Source organism: Apteryx mantelli, chromosome 1 (genome assembly GCF_036417845.1).
Source record: "Apteryx mantelli isolate bAptMan1 chromosome 1, bAptMan1.hap1, whole genome shotgun sequence".
NCBI classification, from domain to species: Eukaryota; Metazoa; Chordata; class Aves; order Apterygiformes; family Apterygidae; genus Apteryx; species Apteryx mantelli.
The window spans coordinates 96,433,921-96,455,049 of NC_089978.1; the positions used below are offsets into that span (position 1 = coordinate 96,433,921).

The window sequence follows — 21,129 nt, forward strand, 5'->3', positions numbered from 1 at the left end:
TGTTTAAACATATATAAACAATCCGGTTTGATGTGTGAAAACTAAATTTCACAGCTTTTAAATTAGGATATAAAAGTTCTTACAATTAGTTGATGCGTATGGATATGGTTTAATTTATATTACAAACTATTGAATTATATTCAATAGTGCTTACCTGGCCAAAGCAGGTAATTCTGTAAACAAAAAAAACAAAAATAATATCACGAAGTGCCTTACCAAATTCTGTCTCCCAAACAAGCCACATGACTTTGATCACATCACCTATAAAAAGTATGTTCTGTGTAATCAGTGCTTTGTATGAAACAAAGTCAATGTGTGGGTGTGTTCTTAAAAAAAAAAAAAAAAAAAAAAAGTGTTCCAAGTAATAACAAACTTATCCCAAAGCCTGTGTGCATTTAAAGAAACACTATATAACAATTTTGTAAAAACTGATTGAAGTTAAAAAAAAATTCTTCCAAAATCCATCCAACTGGAATTCAGATCTCTTATATAAAGGAAAGATATTTTCATATTTAATAGTGTCCTTTCTTTACAGAAACAATTGCATTTGAACACATATACATAAAGAAGTAACTGTATATAGTACTGTACATTAAACGGCCTGATGGTTCACCAAAGAATATCGAAGGGAGGGTCCTCATGTGGATGCAACCAGTGAAGCGAGGAGCCAAGCAAAGTCTTGAGTTCACTTGTAAATTCTACCAAGTCCAACAGTTCTTTGCTTTCGGGGTTGAAAGCTTCGAGGTCCTTAGCACAAGCGAACAGCTGACTTAGAGAAGTCTGTTTGTAAAACTCTGCCTCTGTGATTGTGACAACTTCCAGATTAGGGAAGTTGCAACGGAAGATGCGAGATGACATTTTTAGCCTCTTCACCACGTCCGAGAGCAAAAGCCAGTTTCGCGGTCTGTGGAAGCAAAGGAGAAAAGGGCTCAAATAACAGATACTAAGTTACGGACTCCTCGACTGGTCCCCATGTCACAGCACGACAAACCCCTCCTGTACCACTCCCACAAATAATCCCGCTGAAATCAAGAGCGCTGCCCATGGGGTGGAACACAATGGATTTTGGCACACACGTATTTACTTATACTACCTTTACCAACGGTTTTGTGGAAAGAGGAGGAACAGGCATGCAGGGTGGTGATAAGAGACACTGGTTTTGGTCCCAAGCCTATAAACCCAGGGCACACGAGTGTGTATGACAGTAGCCGTACTGACAGCTAGTCACACGTCTAAGGGATTGCCTGACTAAGCCCGATGCAGCATTTAGCAAGCTAGGAGACAGCCAATAATTATAACTGGAAATTTCAGCATCTCCACTTTCAAAGGTGTCTGCATTAAAATAAGCTAACAGAAGATTTTTTGCAGATTAAGAATACGTTTTTTTTTCCATTCAATCTTTGAACTTGTTCACTTCAGAAGACTTAAGTTATATCCATCACATAAACAATAAAAACACACCAAAATCCGTGCTTTTGCATGATTAATATTTTAAACTATTTTGCCCACACCTATCATCAAAATTGGTGCAAATGGCAAACAGTAGTTGTTTACCAAACTAATTTATGTTTTGAAAATAACATATGATAAAACTTTTCAGGTCTTTATTATTAAGTATCTCAGTATCTTCTGTAAGATGTTTTATTTGTTCGATCCAATTCAGGCATTAAAACCCATTCTGCTGCAGAGTCTTGAACAGCAGTAATGATGCCATTTTGTCACCCACAAAACTATGTCCAATGAGCAAAACAGAAAAGAACATTAAACGTGCTAGAAGCACGTGTTTCGGGGATTCCTGTTATCAAGGTGTCCGTCTGGATAAGGGAAGGAATTCTGACGTTTTGTGTTCAAACATCATGCATTCCTCTCCGGAATACGTTGCCCCAAAATAGCGCTTTTTATGCTATTGGCATTTTGTAAGGCATATACAATCGCTGGAAGTTAGTATGAGCACAACAGTCACAATCAAACTTTTTTTGTGCGTTTTACACACTTAGAGCTCTGTGAGCACGGACGAGTCAGCTGCCTCCCCTTTCACCTCCTATTAGGTTATTTCCAAAAAGCCCAGCAGGTATGTATTGATATCTAATTTACATTAGATAAATATAAATGCATTTCCCACAGATGCAAACAGCTGCCATTCCGAATAGATTGTTTCCTCCATTTTTACCCCAAACTTGTATCTGTTCTTACCCCTGAGAGAGACACACTTGAATATTGTAACACGGCAAGGGAGGCTCATCTGAAAATTCAAATTCAAACACATCGCTAAAGCCGTCGTCTTCTTCATCACTTGGGCCAGGAGGATTTGCCAAGATGTCAAATCCAGATTCATCTTTTGGATCTAAATAAAAAAAGAATAAAGATACTAAGTCAGCATTTAAGAGACTGCTGCAGGTCTTGCTTTTTCTTCCAATAATGTGATCTGTAAATAAAAATCAGTTTACTTCCTTTCTAACTTCCTCTACCATAAAAACAAAACAGCTCCCACCCCCACATGCTGCATGTTTTGAAATTTCTCCATATACAAAGAAATAAAGGGTAACATTTGCTCACCGCACACAGAGCTGCCATAGAAATCCCAGTACAAACCAGGGTCATCAACACTTCGACCTTGCAGGTCAGTTAAATACTCTGGAGAGGAAAAAACAACAACAAAAACACACTGATGAGAACAAAAAGCTGGCAAGTTCAGCAGACTGCGTGTCACAGGGAGTCTCGCTATGCATACTTCATACCTTCCATCAAAGAAAATCCACAACATATTCCTGGTGTACATGCTACAAAGAACCACATGCACATACTCGTCTTGCAAGCATTCCTGGAATTCATTTCTCCCCTGCATCCCTTCTCCCATCACATAAAATAATCGCCCATCACAAAAAATAATCACCCAAGGTCTAACAGGGACTGACCCAACCTTAAGCTTCAGTAACTAAGAGCAGCACTTTATTTTCTCGAAACACAAGATAGGCCACACTTTTTATCCTGCACAGTTGTTCTCGACACCAAACTTGGGGAAGAAGCAGTGGCCTCAAAGCAAATAACAGAAAAGGTTTTTCCACACAGATACATTCAGAAGCTGTAAGTATTTTCTACAGACTTAACTTGAGAGATTTGCTAGTGGAGTTGATGAAAAGATACTGGTATTCAAGACATTGAGAAGTCCAAGACACTGAACTTTACTGGAGTCCTGATATAGGTATGTGTTTTGCAGACTGTACCATTTTAAATGGATACGTGGATGAGTATTTAAACTCAATGACCGTGACTACTACAAACATTTTTTGGAAGTAAAATTATTAGGGAGTTCCAGCATCTTCATCCAAAATGAACAGAAAAAACTAAGAACATATTAGAGTATAGACATGTGTAAAGACAAGAACATTTAATATAGTTTCACAGCGCTTCAGGTATAAAATGAGGCTGAACTTGCAAAAAGACAAGTACTACATGGATAAAAAGCTAGACCACAGGAAAATATGATTATGCTTAACAAACAGCTATGAGATTTGGCAAGTTTCTTATTTTCATTTCAAGCAGAAAACGGAAGGCACTGAAACAGCCCACTGACCTCCTACCTATCAAATCTGATAGCAGCATAATCCTTATGTCTAATTAAAAGTTTCAATTAGAAGGAATCAACACCCATAGCTGCGCTTCCCTTCTCGAATCACTGGGGTCTCGCGCGCAGAGACAAAGCTACTTAAGGATGCTCTAACGCTTGTTTGCATGGCAGAAACAACCCAAAATTGGGTCATTTGGACTTTGGGGGCCAGGAAACACCAGCAGGAGCGCCCTGGCGAACACACCTGTGAGAAACGTCTCCATGAGCTCGCTGTGGGTCATCTTCACAATGGTTCTCCCAGAGTACGTAGCAAGCGTTGGATCAGCACCATAGGACAGCAATAAGCGGACAATTTCTAAATGGTCGTTTTCTACTGCATCATGGATTGGTCTAGGAAAAAAAAGAAAAAAGATCATGGTGTTACATTTTGGCACAATACTATTATGCAAATGTGTTTGAGAAGTAACTTCTGACTTCAAATCAAGGTTATTTATAGCAAATAACACTATTAATACAGCTGTCAATCCTCTCATTGTCATTTTTACTTGCACATCATTCCCTCCCCTCTTGTCTTTTCACAGACAGGCTGCTTGGGGCAGATATTGTGTCACATCGATTCACTGCTTTACAAATTTCTAGGGCCAGTACAATAATTACACCACTGTAACAGAAGGCAGGAGTTTGTGTTAATCCTCAAAAATATATTTTGCTTCAAGTCACTCCATCGTTCCAAATCTCTGCCAATTTAACATGTTGAGGAGTGAAGGCTCATTCAGCGAGCCTCTGGGCAGACCCATAAACCAGCTACCCAAAGCTTCTAAATTATGTATATAGAAGTAAGTTATGAAAATTTGCTAGGAATTACACTACCACACTATATCCTCTTTAAATAGTACTTGTGAAGATATTTGCAGCACAGTTCAACCATTCCACTTGGAGAATATCAGAACATGCTATTTTAAGTTTAGTCCATACAGAAGTCCGTACCAATTTTATGCTAGCAACATCAACAATCTATACAAGCTTAGCTATACACTCTGTAAGCCTACAGAAGGATTATTCATTAATACACATGCCTGCAATTCCAGGGTTAGAATTCCTTATAACTAATTATGAATTTCATTAACTTTTGCCTTAAAATTGACTATATATAACTGGAAGTTGACTGTAAGTAGAGCATATTTCACTTCAGACTAATGAAGACATGTTCAAATCCCATCTTTTCCTTAGAAGGCAATGAGCTGGGGACTGAATGCTCAAAGGGGAGTCAAATTCAACAGCCAGGGGTTATGGCAATTCAACTCAATTCTACAGTTCCTCCTCCTTCAGTCTGCCAAGCATAAACACTGCTGTCCCCCAACAAGACTTTCAAGCTATCAAAAAGTCATATTGGAACACAAGAAAAATAAGAAAATACAAAAAAATAAGAAAAAGAAGAAAAGAAAATAAAGAATAGTAAAGTAATAAGGAAAGTATACTGGACGCATACTCGGTGTACCCATTGACTCAGCACCCCAACCTGCCAAACAACACTTAGCTAATGACTGGGGATGAAATTCCCTCCTGCACGGAGGGCCATGTCCCACCAGTGCTCCACACACCAACCTCCCCACTAACCAACCACAGCTTTAGTCTGGATTGCCATCCAAGTGAGCTCAGGACAGAGCACAAGTAGTAAAGCAAAGCAAAGCAAAGCAAGACCAGGGTATAGGAGGAGCTAGAAGAGAAAAGTCCACCACTGTTTTCTCCTTTATGGCACAGCTTTGCTCTTGAAGGAGGACTTGGTGATCCAGCTTAAAAAGAAATATGTTCCAGGTGTGTTTATTCCAAGTACTTTCCAGTAGGCTGCGATTTAGGGCGATTAACATTTGTCACATGCGAAGCACTTGCTCCCATCCTGCTGGAAAGCTGTACGCAGTTTTGCTTCTAACGTGTGCACACTAAATATTGACATGAGGACACGCACTTGGGGAGCCTGAGGCTTGTTCCCTATGGAGAGAGGGCTTACCCCGCACTGCCTCCCTCCTGCACGTGCCAAGTTACCAAAACAGTGGACAAGCAGATGATCCTAAAGCTGCTGATTGCAGTCCTCAGCCAATTCATGCCATCTACCAGACCTCCTGGGCCCAGATACCAGAGACCGCAACACGTGCACGCCTGTAAAGCCCACTTTGGCATTTCTTGGAAAACCAGTATCAAATTTTAAGACCAGAAAGATCCATGAGGATCATTTGCAAAGGGTCAGAATATCCCTTATTGATTTCTTAGGGAAATATGTAATGTAACACAAACTATCTGACACGCTCAAGAAAGCTTAACGTGCTGGAGAGACAGTGCTACGTTTTCTTGCATTGAGAATACAGTATTACCACAGTCCTCTCGCGAGCCCTACCCTCCGGCATCTACCTGTTTTCTCAGTTCTCCACCACAGGGGCTGTCTCAGTATTACGTGTCCGGGTGTGCAGCACCTAACACACCGGGATCTGGCCTGTGCTAAACATCCCAACCGATACGATAAAACAAGTAACAAATAGGGGTGCTGACACGGAAGCTGAAGAAGTATCAGGTGTTTCTGGCTGTCAGCAAGTGTCCAAGGCCCGAGCAGTCAGGTCACAGCACTTTGTGCATTTATAGCAGGAAAGGTCATTCTTGCTGAAAACACTCGTGTCCCCCACTGGGCATGAAGCATCTCTTGCTGAAAGTCTGGCAACGGGCACAGAGAACAGACGAGAGTTAAGGCTGTCTCCAAATGTTGAGGATGCTTTTCCCCCCCCCCACTCTCTCATTTTATTGGAGTCTTTAATTTGGAATTGTTTTCCATTTTAATTTAGAATGAGGATTTTCTGGTTTCATTTTCTTAGGGGGGGAGGATTGTGGGTTTATTGGTTTGTGGGTTTTTTGGTTTTTTTTAAACTGACTTACCTAAATAGCTTTTGAAGCAGTAATGAATTCAAGATGATCCCTTAATTTATTAAAAACAGCATCTGCATCAGCACCCAGCATTTAAAGTGATTTAACAGCACCCGGCCAACTTTCTTAAACAGAGCCAGGGCCTTGCCGAGGAAAGAAAGCCGCAGCCCCACTGGCTGTAACCCCGGGGCAGGACCCACTTCCCCGCTCTACGGCTCACCCTGACCGCAAGAGCACATGCAGACGGGGCAGAGGCTGGGGACCCCCCGCCGCGTGGCAGCCCCCAGGGGCGATGCCTCCCCTGGCCGCGACGCTGCAGGAAGCGGCTGCCCTTCGGCCCTGGCTTTTTCGTGCATGGGAGCGCCGGGCCACAGGGAGAGGGCTCCCTCCAGGCACACTTGCACCCGGCACGAGAGGCGACTTAAAAAAAGGTAACAGGAAGGAAAGGCACAGCAAAACCGCGAGGAAGGAGGAAGAGCGATAAATAGAAGGAAGCGAGGGAAGGAAAGAAAACAGGGAGAAAAAAAAATTAAATCCCCCCCCGCCACAGATAAGACAAGGGAAAAAAAGGAATAAGAAAACACGGACAGACTCCTGTCCTCTGTTTTACCGGCTAGCACGGCTTTCCAGCAGGTCCGTGAGCAGGACCATCTAAAAGCACAGCCAGGTGCCCGTGTGCCCCCTGCCAGGGGAGGCAGAGGAGGGAATCGTTTCAGTCGCGGCAGAGCTTAACCATCCTCCTCGTAGGGCGCGGAAGTGACTCTGGGAGTTGGCAACTTTTTCGGCTGGTAAGAGGGATGCCTTGGAACCCTCTCCTGGGCTTTGCTGCCCAAATAATCCCCCCCCCCACCCCCCCAGCATCCTGGAAAGAAACAGTCTCTGTGCCCGAGGGTACAGTTAAAGGTAGCACAGCTTGTTTTTAAAACAAACACTTCGAAAGGCCCCAGAAGGCTCTGGGGGCATTCAAGAGCTGTAATATCCTACAGGAGACCCACATCTCAATCCTCTCTTGTATACTGTCAAATTCCTACTACTATTTTTACCGCTACTAGAATTAGGGAAACATTTCACTAGGGTTTTATCATTTCACCACCAAATTACAAACTGTTTAGACCAGTCAGGGTTTGCTCTCAGCCTGTCAGGCACCATCGAAATTTTCCTTGATGCAAGGAGAGGCCTCACAACACGTCAAGCAATCTGGTGTCTTGGTATTATATTTTTATTTCCATCTCCTGCGTTACACAAGGCAACCCCACAGAACAGGCAAGGCACAAGTTGCAGGAGGGCAGCTCCTCCAGCTGACTCTTCTTTAACGCAATTAGCTGCTAGAGGGGATCGTTCTGCCAAGACCAACTGAAAGGACACAGGAAGAGAGACATTTTGGCACGGTACTCTTTGAGGGGAGAGGAAAAAATAAGAATAATAAAAAAAAGGCTGAGCTCATCAGTCGCCAGAGAGAAGGATAAAACAAAACTGGCTGCGGAAAGCAGATCTCGTGAACGGACCACAGTGTTGGAAGCGAGGGAGAGACCTCGCTAACAGGCAGGAGATGCCTGCATTTTCAGCATATGGCTTTTTTTTTTTTTTTTTTAAGCAGCATCCTTTCAGCTAGGGCATGCCGAGTAGCTAAAACACGAAGAACAAGGCAATACGGCCAAATGCACCCGCAACCACGCTTGCTAATACCAGGCGTCGGTCTTAACCCCCCCTTGGTGAGCAACTCCACTTAACCGGGGTTCAGTCAGGGGAAAAGCATTCACCTCTTAAGTACGGTCTGCTCTTATTTATAGGTAAGACGATTAAGAGCCCTTAGCGACCGCAGCACCTTTGAGACAGGTCTTAAAGCTCTGGCCCCGTTCAACAATAATCTCTGACGAGCCGGTAATTCGGCAGCAGCATGCTGGCACAATCAGAGCCTGCACACACTGCTAACGATGGCCCCACACCTGGAGAGCCTCCATCAGCACCGGAGTCGAAGAGGGAAAACGTCGGCGACTGCTGGGTTTAGCCAGGGCCAGATGCGCTGTGAAAGGGGCCAACAGAAGGAGACCGTGCTCCGCAGGAAGTATTAGGTGCACGGGCAGAGCGGCAGCACCAAACCAGGGGGGAAGAGCGGCCGCACAATACCTCCACCACCAAAACACCGCTGCCTCATTTCCATTTCACTACAATTTTGTGCTTTGGGTTTGTTTGGTTTTTTATTTGCTTGGGGGTTTCTGGACTTTGCCGAGATTTCTGATAGTGCCTATTCGGAGGCTGAAATTCTAACCTATCTACTGCCCGCTGCACATAAGCTAGACCAGCGATATAGGTAAATAACAGACATCACCAAAGGAGGAGGAGTGAGAGGGCATCTCCCACCAGGTCGCTTTAAGCAACGCAGATCTCAACTTCAGGAAGCTGGGATCAAACTGAAAGCCAAGATTGCCACACTAACAAAAATGGCATATGCAGTTACATCACAGGTCTTCAAGGATTTAAATTGACTGCCTAAATAAGTTAGTTATTACTGTCTAGAAACTTGAGAACTTCCATCACAACCAAAAATGTCTTTGGCTAGTGGAGGTGGCAGAGGGGACAATAAGGCATATTCAGTGTCGTTAAAAAAGCAGGGGAGGGACACGAGGCGTTTTTATTATTAAAAATCTGGATATCTTTCCAAGTGGGTAACAGGTTCAGGAATTCCAATTAAAAAAAGCAAAGGAGTTGAGGAAGACTGACGCTTATTTCCTTCCCCCTAAAAGCTAAAAGGAGAAAAACTTATTAAGGCTCCAAGAGAGAAATGGGATTTGTCTTATGAATGTCACAATTTATTCCACTGAGATACTGAAGTCTGGCCATACCAAAAGGCAGGGGATAATGCTGATCTGAAGTTCCTTATAGAAGCCTCTGTTCTCTATCCTGCTAAATTCTGGGCAACTATACCATCTTTCATCTGTATATTAGATGTGTTTTGGATTCACACTGTCCGTTGGGCAGCTTTTCAAGAAATTAAGTCTGCCATCAAAAAACAAAGGGAACCACAAGCTGAGTTCTGACATTACCATCTATGATCAGATTATTATTATGTTTATTTCTAAGATGCATTTTCCCCAAAACAGCTTCTCAGGATCTACAAGCCAAGTTTCTTTCTTGAAATCAACTCCATCTGTGAGCTGAAATCAAAGGTGGACTCTGAACTAGGTGCTTAAAACTGTTCAGAAACTTTTTGGGGTTATTTTTCTTACACAGGTTGTTCTGCCAAGTGAAACAAAAATAATTTAGGATTCTTTTTATGGCAACTCATTGCTATTGCATAGGTCATGTATTTAAAGTTTGAGAAAGCAGAAAATGCAGTGCTGTTTCTCATCAGTCTAGATAGTTAAGACTTCTCCCTCTCTTCCCTTTTTGTTCATTTTAAAGAAAGGGCTGATGGGGAAGGAATCTGACAATTCAACCATAGTTTCAATGTTTCTCCAGAAACATTTCCTTTCTGCAGTGATGGGCTGGTAACGACTGACCATCATGAACTTCTAATGGACCATCTTCACCAGACCTCTTGGGACTTTGTTTTCCTGACTCCTCCCTTCCCAAGTTGATAAATAAAGAGTTTAAAAACAAAAGAGGGAGACTCTTAGTGATGCTAATTTTACCTCCCTGGCTATTTGGATGATGATAGTGAATGTGATAAACCATTAAAGATAACAAGCTGCAGGAGCTTCACAGAATACAAAGTGACCTGCCCCCAAAATAAATAGATTGAATAAGGTTCTGCATTTACAGAGGAAAAGTTATCCCAAGGTCAGCCCCGCAGAGATGGTCAGAGAGATATTTAAAAATCGGATAAAGACTTTTTTTTAAATTAGGTTATACACAAGAAAGCTTAAAAAAGATGCAGAGTAGCATCGTCTGTATCCACAAAGCAAAAAAAAGCTCAATATCTCTTATGCCCAGTACAGGAACTAAGCATCCCTAGTATTGTGCGAAAGAAAACAAAAAGCCAACATCAGCATAAAAAAAAAAAAAAATCAAGTCCAAAAAAAAAAAAACAACCACAACCGAGCAGATGCAGCTAACAATTAAGCAACTCAACACTTTCATGTAATACACAGAGAACTCACACACCCAATCACAGCAAAAGCCTGAAGTGCTCTGAAAAGTAACACTACTACCGAGGCAAACACCACTCTTTTGGCACAACTAAAAGGACCTGGCACGTATACAAATAGGGCTGCAGCTCTCAGTGTCATTCCTTCCCGCTGTTCAGTTGGGAATTTCACAAACACACAAAAAAAAAAAAAAAAATCACATTAATCTCAAGTCACAACAAAAATGTGCCACCCGCTTTATTAATCTGAGAGAGGAGGAGTTTACCCAGCCCTGAACCTTCCTGTCCAAGGACCAGCCGGCCAGAGGCCACCAAGCAGATGGACTGAGGCAGCGTTACCAGCTTGTGGGGGTTTTGTGGGGGTTTTCTTCGGGGGTAGGAGGAGGATAAAGAAGCGGCAGAGAGGGAGGGAAGAGGCGCTTCCTTTAATTGCTATCGCAGAAGGAGCTAATCTCGCGTCCTGGTGACATTTCCACGGCCGCGCACGGCTCTGCTGGCACGCGGCAGAGCTCAGGCTGCTTAATCTTAGTGACGGCGCTGTTGCTAACCTGGTCCCATCCTGCGCGCTGCAGTTCACGTCAGCCCCGTACTCGAGGAGGTGTCGCACGATGCTCAGCCAGCCTCTGGCACAGGCCTCATGCAGGGCACAATAACCGGCGTTGTCACGATGATTTACATCACAGATCTTGTTTTCCAAACAATACAGAACCACTTCCTGGAAATAGGAGAGGAGGAAAAACAGATACATCAAGTTAATTTGCTACTGCGGAGATGCACGGATTTTTCTTCGTTTAGAGAGAAAGAAAAAAAGGCAAAACAAACAAAATCTGTAAAATATGCAAAAGTTATTCCTCTTCCGGAAGGGACAATCAAAAGGAAAAGAAAAGGCGAAGGTGTTTAAAGTTGTATTTCTTCAGGAGACATAGCAGAGACCACAATTTCTCATGAGCAGACTGTTGGACCAAGCTGTACTGAGCCTGCATCCTGTAAAGAGATTTTCCCACAGTCTCTAATGTTAGCAATCATAGTAAGAGAGGGGGAACATGCAAATTTCACAGAAAAAAATAACTTACAGCTTCCACTTTTCAAAACTTCCATATGTAAAACTAGTAGAAAGGTTTCACTCTTACATTTGCTTTTTTTTTTTTTTTTAAAGCACAAAACACTGCAAGCGCAACAGTAGCACAGCCAATGTCGGTTCAATTTTAAAAAGAAAAAAAACACATGACCCAAAACAAAACACATTTAAGACGCTCAAAGGACAGTTTGCTACCGGAAAACAAAAAAAGCCTAGCTCTATCAAGATGAGGGAAATCCCATTTTCACCCACACTGATTTCCTGCATGCAGAACTGAAGCCAGATGCCAAGTTCCAATAACTACCCTATCGCCGTGGGAAGCCATGTGAATTTAACACAATTCATCTTCCAGTCAAATGTGCCATGCTTGAGAGCCTAGGCCAGACTTGGCGCTATGCTGCCGCACAGCCTTGAAACAATGACTGCTCCATCACTCAACCAAAAATTTGGGCTGGTGCAAGTCTTCCTCAGTTTGTGTCAGATGCGAAAAAGCATTTTAGATGACGCTGTAGGTATAAAATAGCCTCCACGTTCCACGATCAGCTGCAAGCCATTAATTTTGCATTTGCTACCTTCAAAGGTTAAGCAATATTCCTGTGAACCACCGCACTTCTCTCACAAAGCAGCGTGCGCTCGGGGGAGCCTGTTTGCTTTGTCAAAACAAAAGAATAAAATAAATGCTGCGTGCGATGCATTTATTCTCCCGGTTTCAAAATCTACCGGAAAGCCCACAATAATCTGTGCTCTCGGTATACCTGACCTGAGAATTGGTATCTAGGATACAGCATGAAGCTGTTCTTTTAGCAGGCCCTCACTAACCAGACTAAAGTGGAGAACAGCAAGCTAATGAGCTGTCTGTCCCAGGCACGGAAAGCAACCTGGTCACCTGATGCCGGGATCAAGTGCAGCAACCACTTGCAGCTGATGCACGGATCAGTTTAACCCAGGATCCCAACAGTCACACGTCTCGCCAAACAAGGGCTTTTCACGCCCCCGCTAATCACCCGCAAGGCCAAAAAGTGGTCTGAAAGGGTCACTCTTTACCCTGAGCCTTTGCCAAACTGCAAGAAAGGGCTGTGTGAAATTACACCCTGCAGGTACGGATTTTCCTTCAAAGCCAGACCACCCCATGAGGCCGGTGAGCTGAGGGATATAGGTAGCAGAAGCGGCTGTTGTGCTCGGCTCCACTTTCAACCCGCAGTTACTATTTAAAATAGATTCTGAAACTCAAAACAAAAAAAAGAACTTTCATCTATTTTTATAATACGGAAAGGCTCGTTCTAGGGCAGAATACCTACTACTGGACGAAAAAGCTAATTCTGTTGGGCAATTCTATGTTAAGAGGCTATAAGAAGAATGTCATTAACCACAAAATGTAACCATAAAGACCATAAAAGTCTACATTGTTAATTAATTAAATGCCTCATTAACTTTTTTTAACATGATTTATTCAATTTACAAAAAAATTAGCCATCATTGCTGAATATAGGAACATGTGGTGCCACAAACACTCTTTGGTTCCGTAAGCATCTCCCTCTAACGTTAGAAAAAAGCTGCAAAACTGCCATGGGGCAATTTATGTCCATTCAGGTGCTCCATTTAAACCAGCAATCTGAAAATCACTCTGAGTTAATCCGAAGAGTCAAGCTAGCACGTCACCAGCGAGATCCATGCCACCGCCGCTTCTGCTGCCTGCCGTTCGTTAGCCAAATTGCAAACAGTACCATTAAAAGGCGCGTGCAACTATGCATGCCAAGGGTTGATCTGCTAAGGGGTGCCACTCCACTTCAGTAACATGCGCCAGCCCCGCAAGACGGGCTCTCCCACCCACGTTTTGCAGGAAAGCCTTGCCCCTTTCCCCGTGCATTTTCCCTGCACAGATCGCATGCCCTCGGTGCACATCCTAGCAATAATAATAAGCGCTCCTCCTCTCTGCCCAGCCGCAAAACGAGCCCCGTGGGCAAGATGTTATAACTCGAGTGCATCCCTCTCCCCCGCAGCGCCATGCCAAACCACAGAGGCAACGCTCGTCCCCTCCCGGGGTGGGGGGGAGTCCCACAGGAGCAGACGAGGAGCCGCGCGCAGGCAGGAGGCTGTTCGGGAGCTCCGGCTCTGCCGCCGCAGGGGACCCTGAGCCAGACCCTTGCACCAGGCTGAGACCTCTCCCCCTGCCTGAATATCCCCTGTCTTTATGAGTTTTTAACCCCCCCTGGAAACAAACAACATGTTTCCTCCACCCCTATCATACACCATGCATGCCTCTGATTTCACTGCCTTTCCAGGCAGGACTTAGTCCCAAATTCCCAAAGAGTAAAAAACTTTCCAAGTCCAAACACTGTCTAAAAAAGCACCAAGCAGCACAAAGACAACCAGTGCTTCCTCTCGCATCAAATTCATTACGCAAGCCTTCTGTAATTTTTTTTTTAAAGACTTTATACTCCCTATAATTCTCCCTCCTTTTTCTCCCTCCACAAAAAGTAAATTACAGTTTTAAGACTACTATTATCTCAAGTCATTTGTTTCAAATGGAGAAAACATAATGGATTCAAGAGTGAACATACATTGCAATGGGCTGCTAATATCCTGATTAAGCAAGACCTGACGCAGAAGTCTAGTGAAGAAAACGCAGAGCTTTCCAACATCTTCGGTGGGGCTTTGCTCAGACCATATGGATTTCCAGAGCAGAAGACCATTTGCCATACTGTCTTCGAGTAGCCTCATTAGCTGCAGCCATGCAATTTATCTGACTAGACGCAGGCCATGTTTGTCCTTTGATGTTTCACGCTCACGTCAGCTTTTACGCACAAAATGACCACTACATTCCCCCCTAACTATCTGGGGCACTTTTGCACCGTGCAATTAAGAGTGGGGCAGAGGCAGCTGAGCTAGCAGCATTTGGGCTCTCTGCGGGTCTGGGAGCGATAAATGCAGCTCGTCACTCATGGGAAGCAGCTCGGGGGGAAAAGAGAGGCTGGGAATATTACCCACGAAGGGGGGAATTACTTTAGCCTCCTTTTGCAAGCCGTGCTGTCGGCCACCCCTCCTGAGCCAGAGGAGCCTGCGTGTGGCTGGCGGAGGGGCCGCGAGGGTGCCTGCTATTGCCCAGGGCAGCAGCAAAAAGCCCCCACATGCAATGCAGAGCTTGCGTTGCACAGGGGATGCCAACAGGGATGGCAGGAAAGAGGCGTGTGCAGGTGCCGCAGTTCACACTCCAGCCAATCAGCTTCACCCACCAGCCCTTTTCCTCCCCCCCACCTTTTTTTTAAGAGGAATTTGTAACTTCTTGAATACTTCAATTTTTCCAGCCCTGCTCCTAGAATCTTTCCAGAGAACAACAGAATTCAGCTTTCTACTAATTGCAGCTGGCTGCTTGCTAGAGGGAGGGGGGAAAAAAAGAAAAAAAAAAAAACAGGAAAAAAAAAAAAAACTCACACCACTACACAGTTTCCATGGCTGACCAAACTATCACAGTTGACCACAGGCCAAATTAAATTCTGACAGGGTGGTGTGACCACCCACTACTCCAGTCCTTGAAAGACACTGCCGATGCCAAATCACAACCACAGCTCACACACACCAGCCGCTTCCCATTGTCCCACTTTCTCCCGCCTTGCACTCGTATCAACAGGGATTCTGTTACTGACCTTTTAGTTTGGCCTAATAATCAAGGCAAGCAATTTGAGTATTTAAGCATATTAAAAAAGTGTTGTTCACTTGCGCTTTTGGATGAATTCAAGTCAGCTGCTAAAGGACTGCCCTTGTGATCAAAAATTAAAACCCCTAATCAAATCACGATGAGAATGTGTGGCAAGAGCACAAGGTTATCCACAGGCTTCAGGACCTTCGCCTTGGCGAGCTCAGATATCCCTGGCTTTCTGTGACCAACAGCCGCTGCTGCAGATAGCTCCCTCTGCCAGCAAAGCAATCCAAGAGTCCTCAATCCCTGTTTGAGCAAGACACCTGTCTGTAAGCAAGTTCTGGAGCTGCGAGTCCTCCCTTTGACCTCAGTGGGCTACATCTGGCGCAGACACAAGGGTCCCTGTGCAGCCTGCTACGTCCCAACAGTCATCCCAGCTACAGATACCACGCAGGAAGAAAATTCACGCCGACAGTCTGGGGCACACGTACGCTCCTATTTTAGATCCATGGGAAATTTTAGATCCATAGGAAATTAAATCATGTAAATTATGAAGATTACCATGGCAACGTTGTAACAACGACTTCTCCTCCTCCTCACTAGAGCAGAAAGAGCCCCGAGTTAGCACAAGCCTTTGTCTAGGGTAAACAAAACCTTTCCAGACAAATCCTGCCTCCCAGCGCTGGAGAAGGCTTCCCTCCAGGCTAAGCTCTCCAACTATAGAAAAGGGTATTTCAAGGTTTCAATGGGTCTTTGAGGTCAGACAGGCCTCAACCGAGGCCTGGGCTGATTCAGTCTTCCAAAGCGGGGTGCAAACCCCACTCTGAGGTCAAACTGGTCCTCTTCCAGCCAAGGCAAACTTTGTGTTGGGACTGAAGTCAGGGACTGATCTCTGGCAAATCAGTAATCACTCTCAGCAACAAAACACTTCTTTGCAAGATCTAAAGTTAAGGAACAACAACGATGCTCATACCTAGAAGCCCGTATTTCCCAAATAAAAGCATGCCACAAGCCAACAGAGCTGGTGGATTCATCAATTACTGATTTTTGTAGCAACAGGAGGTCTGTTTCATTAGACAACATTGTTCCAGCTATGCCGGGAAGCTCCAGACTTGAAGCATAAAACATTCAGAGTGCTCCTGTGATGCACTTGAGCACGCAAGAGGGCACATTAAGCTTTACAGTCTGTGTCCCACGGAGGAGAAAAAAAAAAACAACCCACAAACAAAATATAAAATTCTTCTAAACTACATGCTCTTCACAAATAACAAAAGCAAAAATCATATGGCTCATTAAAGATCACCATACAGACCAAAAACATATATATGTATCATTCTGTTTGCAGATGGTTTATGTTTAAACAGAAGTGAGCATTACTTATAAAACCTTACCCTTTGCTTGTGCATTCAGGATGCTGCTTACCCTACATTTCCCTCCCGGCTGCCCTAACAGCAGCTGGGACACACTCCCACAGCGACCTGCCACAAGACCTGGAGGAACTCGGAAGGAGATGTATTAGGAGAAGGGGAACATGCAAAAATTCAAAGACCAAACTCAAAACTTCCAATTCTCAAAATTCCCATGTGCACAACTAGAAAGAAGGTTTGTAATTTTACATCTGCAAAAAAGCAAAACAAACAAAAAACCCCATTGCTCCCAGACAGTCCGGCCTCCTGCGGTCACCCCACCGCGGGTGTCCCAGCATCTTCCTCGTGCCCAGCAAGGCACTACCTGGGAACTCCCGCAGCACGCTCCGATCGCACAGCCTGGCACCTCAAAAGTGACTTCCAGAAAAAACATATCATGTACATGACTAAGGCGAAGGCACAGCCCCCGCATCCTAACTGAGGGTACCCAGAAAGGTGCCTTACCTCGTATCCCAGGCGGGCTGCCCGTTGCAGGAGCGTTTCCCCCGCGTTCTTATTGACAATAAGCCTCCGCGCTTCGGGCGGCATGGGGCGGCTCGGGGTGGTCTCCTGAGGGAGGCTCGCCAGCTGCAGCTGTGCGGGCTGGGGCACAGGTAGCAATGAGGGGGTCTGCTGGAGGCGCTCATACAGCTTCTGCTCGTACGGCTTGGCTGGCGAGGAGTCACAGTCTGAAGTAGGCTCCGGTCGCTTCCTGACTTTCCTCATTACCGTGACCTGTCAAAAGCATCGTTATTGGAATTTTCCTGTTCCCTCCTTGCTTTTACAGTACAGCGATGGGGTTACATTTTGCCAGCCAAGAATTACAGTTTTCTACTCGCGTTTAATTTTCTTAAGAAACGTCTACTATTGCTCTTAAAATGCAAGATTCCTCAATACCTGCAATAGCGGCTTAAACTCAGGCAGGTTAAGAGAAGCAAATTAAAAATGTGCAAACCACACACAGGAAAATTCGAAGAAATCACTGCTACTCTGCATGACAGCATGTTAGTTTTAAGCAGGCTGGCTCTGCATTCAGTGATGCTAGTGGACAATTAAGTCTAAATAAAGATACCTTATCTTCAGCATTTTCGATATCTGTGGTGTCATCCCCTGTCAGAGATGACCTCCTTCTCCTCTCCTGCAGTGCCAAGTGTTTTGTTTTACACTGCCGTTTCCCTGATGGCTTCTCACACTCAGTGTATTTCTGCAGCAGAGATGCAGGTTGGAAATCCTCCTCTTCATCTGTGTACAGCCCATCTGTCTTCCGGCTTTCTTTAATTTTCTGCTGTTTGGCAGCCAACCTCGAGGCTGGAGTACAGCTTGGCTGAGCCTGCCTTTTGCTGTTTGCATTGGTGGATGAAAGGCTCTTCATGTGCGGAGACACTGGGAATACAGGCAAGCCTAAATAGGAAGGAAAGGCATTACACGTTGCATGGTGTGTTAAAAGGAAAACATATTGCTAGCACTTAACACAAGCTCCTCGACTGCTTAAGAGATCTACCAATTACATTTTCAAATCATTAATATTTTAAGTGTTCCACATTCAAATTGTAAATAGCATCTTGCAAGTTACGTTATGTAAGTTAATAGTTGTAACAGTCTGATAAAAATCACTAAATAAAATTCTCTGCAACCGGTGCCTGGGTACTGCGAGGGCCATACAGTGCAGTGCTGTGCCAGCTCTGCACTGTGACAGCCAACCTGCAACGGCAGAGCGGAAAGCCGCAACCGAATTTCCTCGCTTTGGGAAAACGCATTTCCTTACCTGGAACTGCCTTATCTGAACGGGAACCAACTTCTCCCTCATCCTGGGCCCTACTGGGCTTTTCTGCCTTTTCCAGGCTTAAGTTCAGGGCAGATACATGAATTGTAGGGGGAGGAGGGAAAAGAGAAAGAAATAGTCGCAGGGAAGAGGTCTTAATGGGACAGCACTGAGGAGTTTTGAGCTTAGCACTTAAGATAGCAATAAGATAGCAGGCATCTCTTTTGTAGCATTTTTACTTTAAAAAAAAAAAGAAAAAAAAAAAGAAAACAATGGCTACTTAAGGAGCCATGGCTGCAGAAGTCCTGTGCAAACTCTCTATCAAAAGGTACAGATATTTCACAGAAAAAGCAAGTGGTTATGTTTTCCAGAGGACACTGACTAGCTGCACCGTGAGGCTGTAAGGTAGTGGAACGCCTCGGACCAGAAAAAGCCAGTGCTTCACAGCCCTTTGCAGAATACTCACAGGACTGGGTTTTCTCCACAGATTCATGCGGTAAAAGCTGAGTCTCACAATCTGGGCCACATGCAAAAAGCATGGTTATTTTTTTCCAGAGCGCAAGCAGGTTTACAACAAAACAAGAACAAGAAAAGTTGACTTTTTATAGTCTGAATTTCCCCTGAGCAGAGAATTGAGGTGACCTCAGAACCAACTCCTTTGGAGAAAATAAATGAATTAAAGGCTGCTGGGAAGGAAGGGACACTTCATCCAGACAATACCATATCATTGAGGGAAGGTGCAGAAAAACTCAGAGCACTTGAAATAGGCTCCTTTGCTCTAAGAAGTCTCTGAAGTGATACTACTTTCAGAACAGAAGAGATGGCAGAAGCAAATACAGCACATGGCTGCCCAGTGAGCAGAGACCTTGATTCAAGAAACTCAATCAAGAGCTGGCCAGCAAAAAACAAATAAAACAAAAATAAAAATCCGGAGTCGTCTTAGTGGGCAGCCTCACACTTTTGTCTCCTTTCAAACAGACCTGAGAACATGACCTGCAGAAGGCTTTCTAGATTAAAGATGAAAACAGAAAACCCTCAAGTTCTTTAGAACCACTTTCTAGAAAAAGATGCATAACATGGCTTGCCAACCAGGTGTCAGCAAATTGATGGGACATATGATGTGCACACTGTTCAGCAAGAATCCAGTCCTTTTGGTTTTTAGACATTGTAATCATGAAGAAAACCCTTCCACCAGTTGTAGACTGAACCTACTGATGCAAGGTTGTCTTTCCAACTCTGCAAACAGCATGAAATAAGAAGAGTGTTTCTAATTCTCCTGTTTCCAACTAACCTAATTGGAGTAGCAAAAAAGCCCAATTCCAATACAGAAGTATCATCATTATCTCCTTAATCGCTTATGAAAAAAATTGTGAAGATGGAAAGCAGCAGCAATGAAGTCTGGTGAGTGCGAAGGGAAGGAAGAAACCGCTGCATGTAGAAAAACAAGAATAGAGAAGAAACAGGTCTGGAGAAGGACAAAAATACAAAAAGGGTGGGGGGAGGGGAAAAAATCACAGAAAGAAAAGCTTATCTCAAACAACTGTGGGCTTTCCCATTCGGGGATGCTGAATGAGACAATAAAAAAGTTTAATCACTGCACAAGATGTGAACTCCAGCCTGCAAGCTTTGCAAAACCTGTGCTGCGCTTTGACCATCAGTGACGACAGTAGACACCAGGCTAAACGTACACCACCGCTACAAGATGAGGAGCAGCAACTGTATGCCCAGGAGCTTTGGGATCAATAAAGTTGCAAGAGGCTGGCACTATCCAGAAAAGGCATGAGCATCAGCCTGGGAAACGCAAGAGATGCGGGTCAAAAAGAGAGGAGTGATTAATCCTTGAATCCCACCCCATCTTTCTGACCACTACATATGGAGCTGGGGGGAGAAAAACAGAGCGGGCAGGAATCTCCCCAAATATCCGTGCAAAGACAAAGCCGTGCCGCTGCCTGATGCGGGCTGTGGCAAGCGTGCCTCAAAGCAGGCTCTACCTCTCCTCCCGTGGGCTGGGCCGGCGGAGAGGTCCGCGGGGAGAGCGGCGGCTGCTGCCGTGCAGCCTGAATGCTCACTTGTTCGGCTCCCATATCCTCCGGCAGCCAGCTCCCGCCTGCCAAGTCCGGCGGCCGCTGAGCTGGCTGTAACCGTACCCGGCTCCGAGGGGCAGGCGGCAGCTTTCCAGGTGCGCCAGAGCCCTCCTGGCTGCTCTTCGTCGCAGCTTTTGTTTCCATGCTGCCTGCACAGCAGCGATTAACAGAACTGCTGGGTTTTCTCCTCTCCCCGTATAAATGGCTGCAGCTCCCCGGGGGACTATCAGAGGAGGCCAGCTACTACATCGCTTGCAGCCTGCAGCACCAGGTTATTGCTCAGCTGGGACTCCAGGAGAGACCGCCACTGCTCCCGTGTTAGCCGCGGGGCTGGGCGAGCAGTGCAATCCCCTAAGCTTGCAGGGATCACCACGCCAAGGGCTTGCGGAGCTGCTGCACCTGGGAGAGCTGCAACGGGCAAAGTCACCACCAAAGCGGGAAGCGGCAGGGCCCCAAAACAATTTTAGGCAAGGCAAATCCCAGGTCTGGTAGCTCTGCTCCTCAAGGACGACCCTCCAAGGAGGTGACAGCCAGGAGATGTCCAGCTAAGGACATCTCCAGAGGTCACCACTTGGTCATCCAGCCACAGGGCACAGA

General features: G+C 44.9%; 1 protein-coding gene across 6 annotated transcripts in view; it reads right to left on the reverse strand.

Moving 5' to 3' along the window:
* Positions 1 to 331: 331 nt before the first annotated feature.
* The window catches only part of BCOR (BCL6 corepressor), a 58,479-nt gene continuing 37,681 nt past the window's right edge, over positions 332 to 21,129 (reverse strand). For all 6 annotated transcript variants that reach the window (XM_067297727.1, XM_067297738.1, XM_067297736.1 and 3 more), the window contains 7 exons: positions 17,759 to 18,087; positions 17,152 to 17,421; positions 11,114 to 11,280; positions 3,813 to 3,958; positions 2,557 to 2,634; positions 2,194 to 2,344; positions 332 to 904 (listed from right to left, as the gene is read on the reverse strand). In XM_067297727.1, the coding sequence (XP_067153828.1) occupies positions 610 to 904; positions 2,194 to 2,344; positions 2,557 to 2,634; positions 3,813 to 3,958; positions 11,114 to 11,280; positions 17,152 to 17,421; positions 17,759 to 18,087 (1,436 nt within the window). In that variant the 3' untranslated portion in view covers positions 332 to 609. The remainder of the gene's footprint in view (positions 905 to 2,193; positions 2,345 to 2,556; positions 2,635 to 3,812; positions 3,959 to 11,113; positions 11,281 to 17,151; positions 17,422 to 17,758; positions 18,088 to 21,129) is intronic.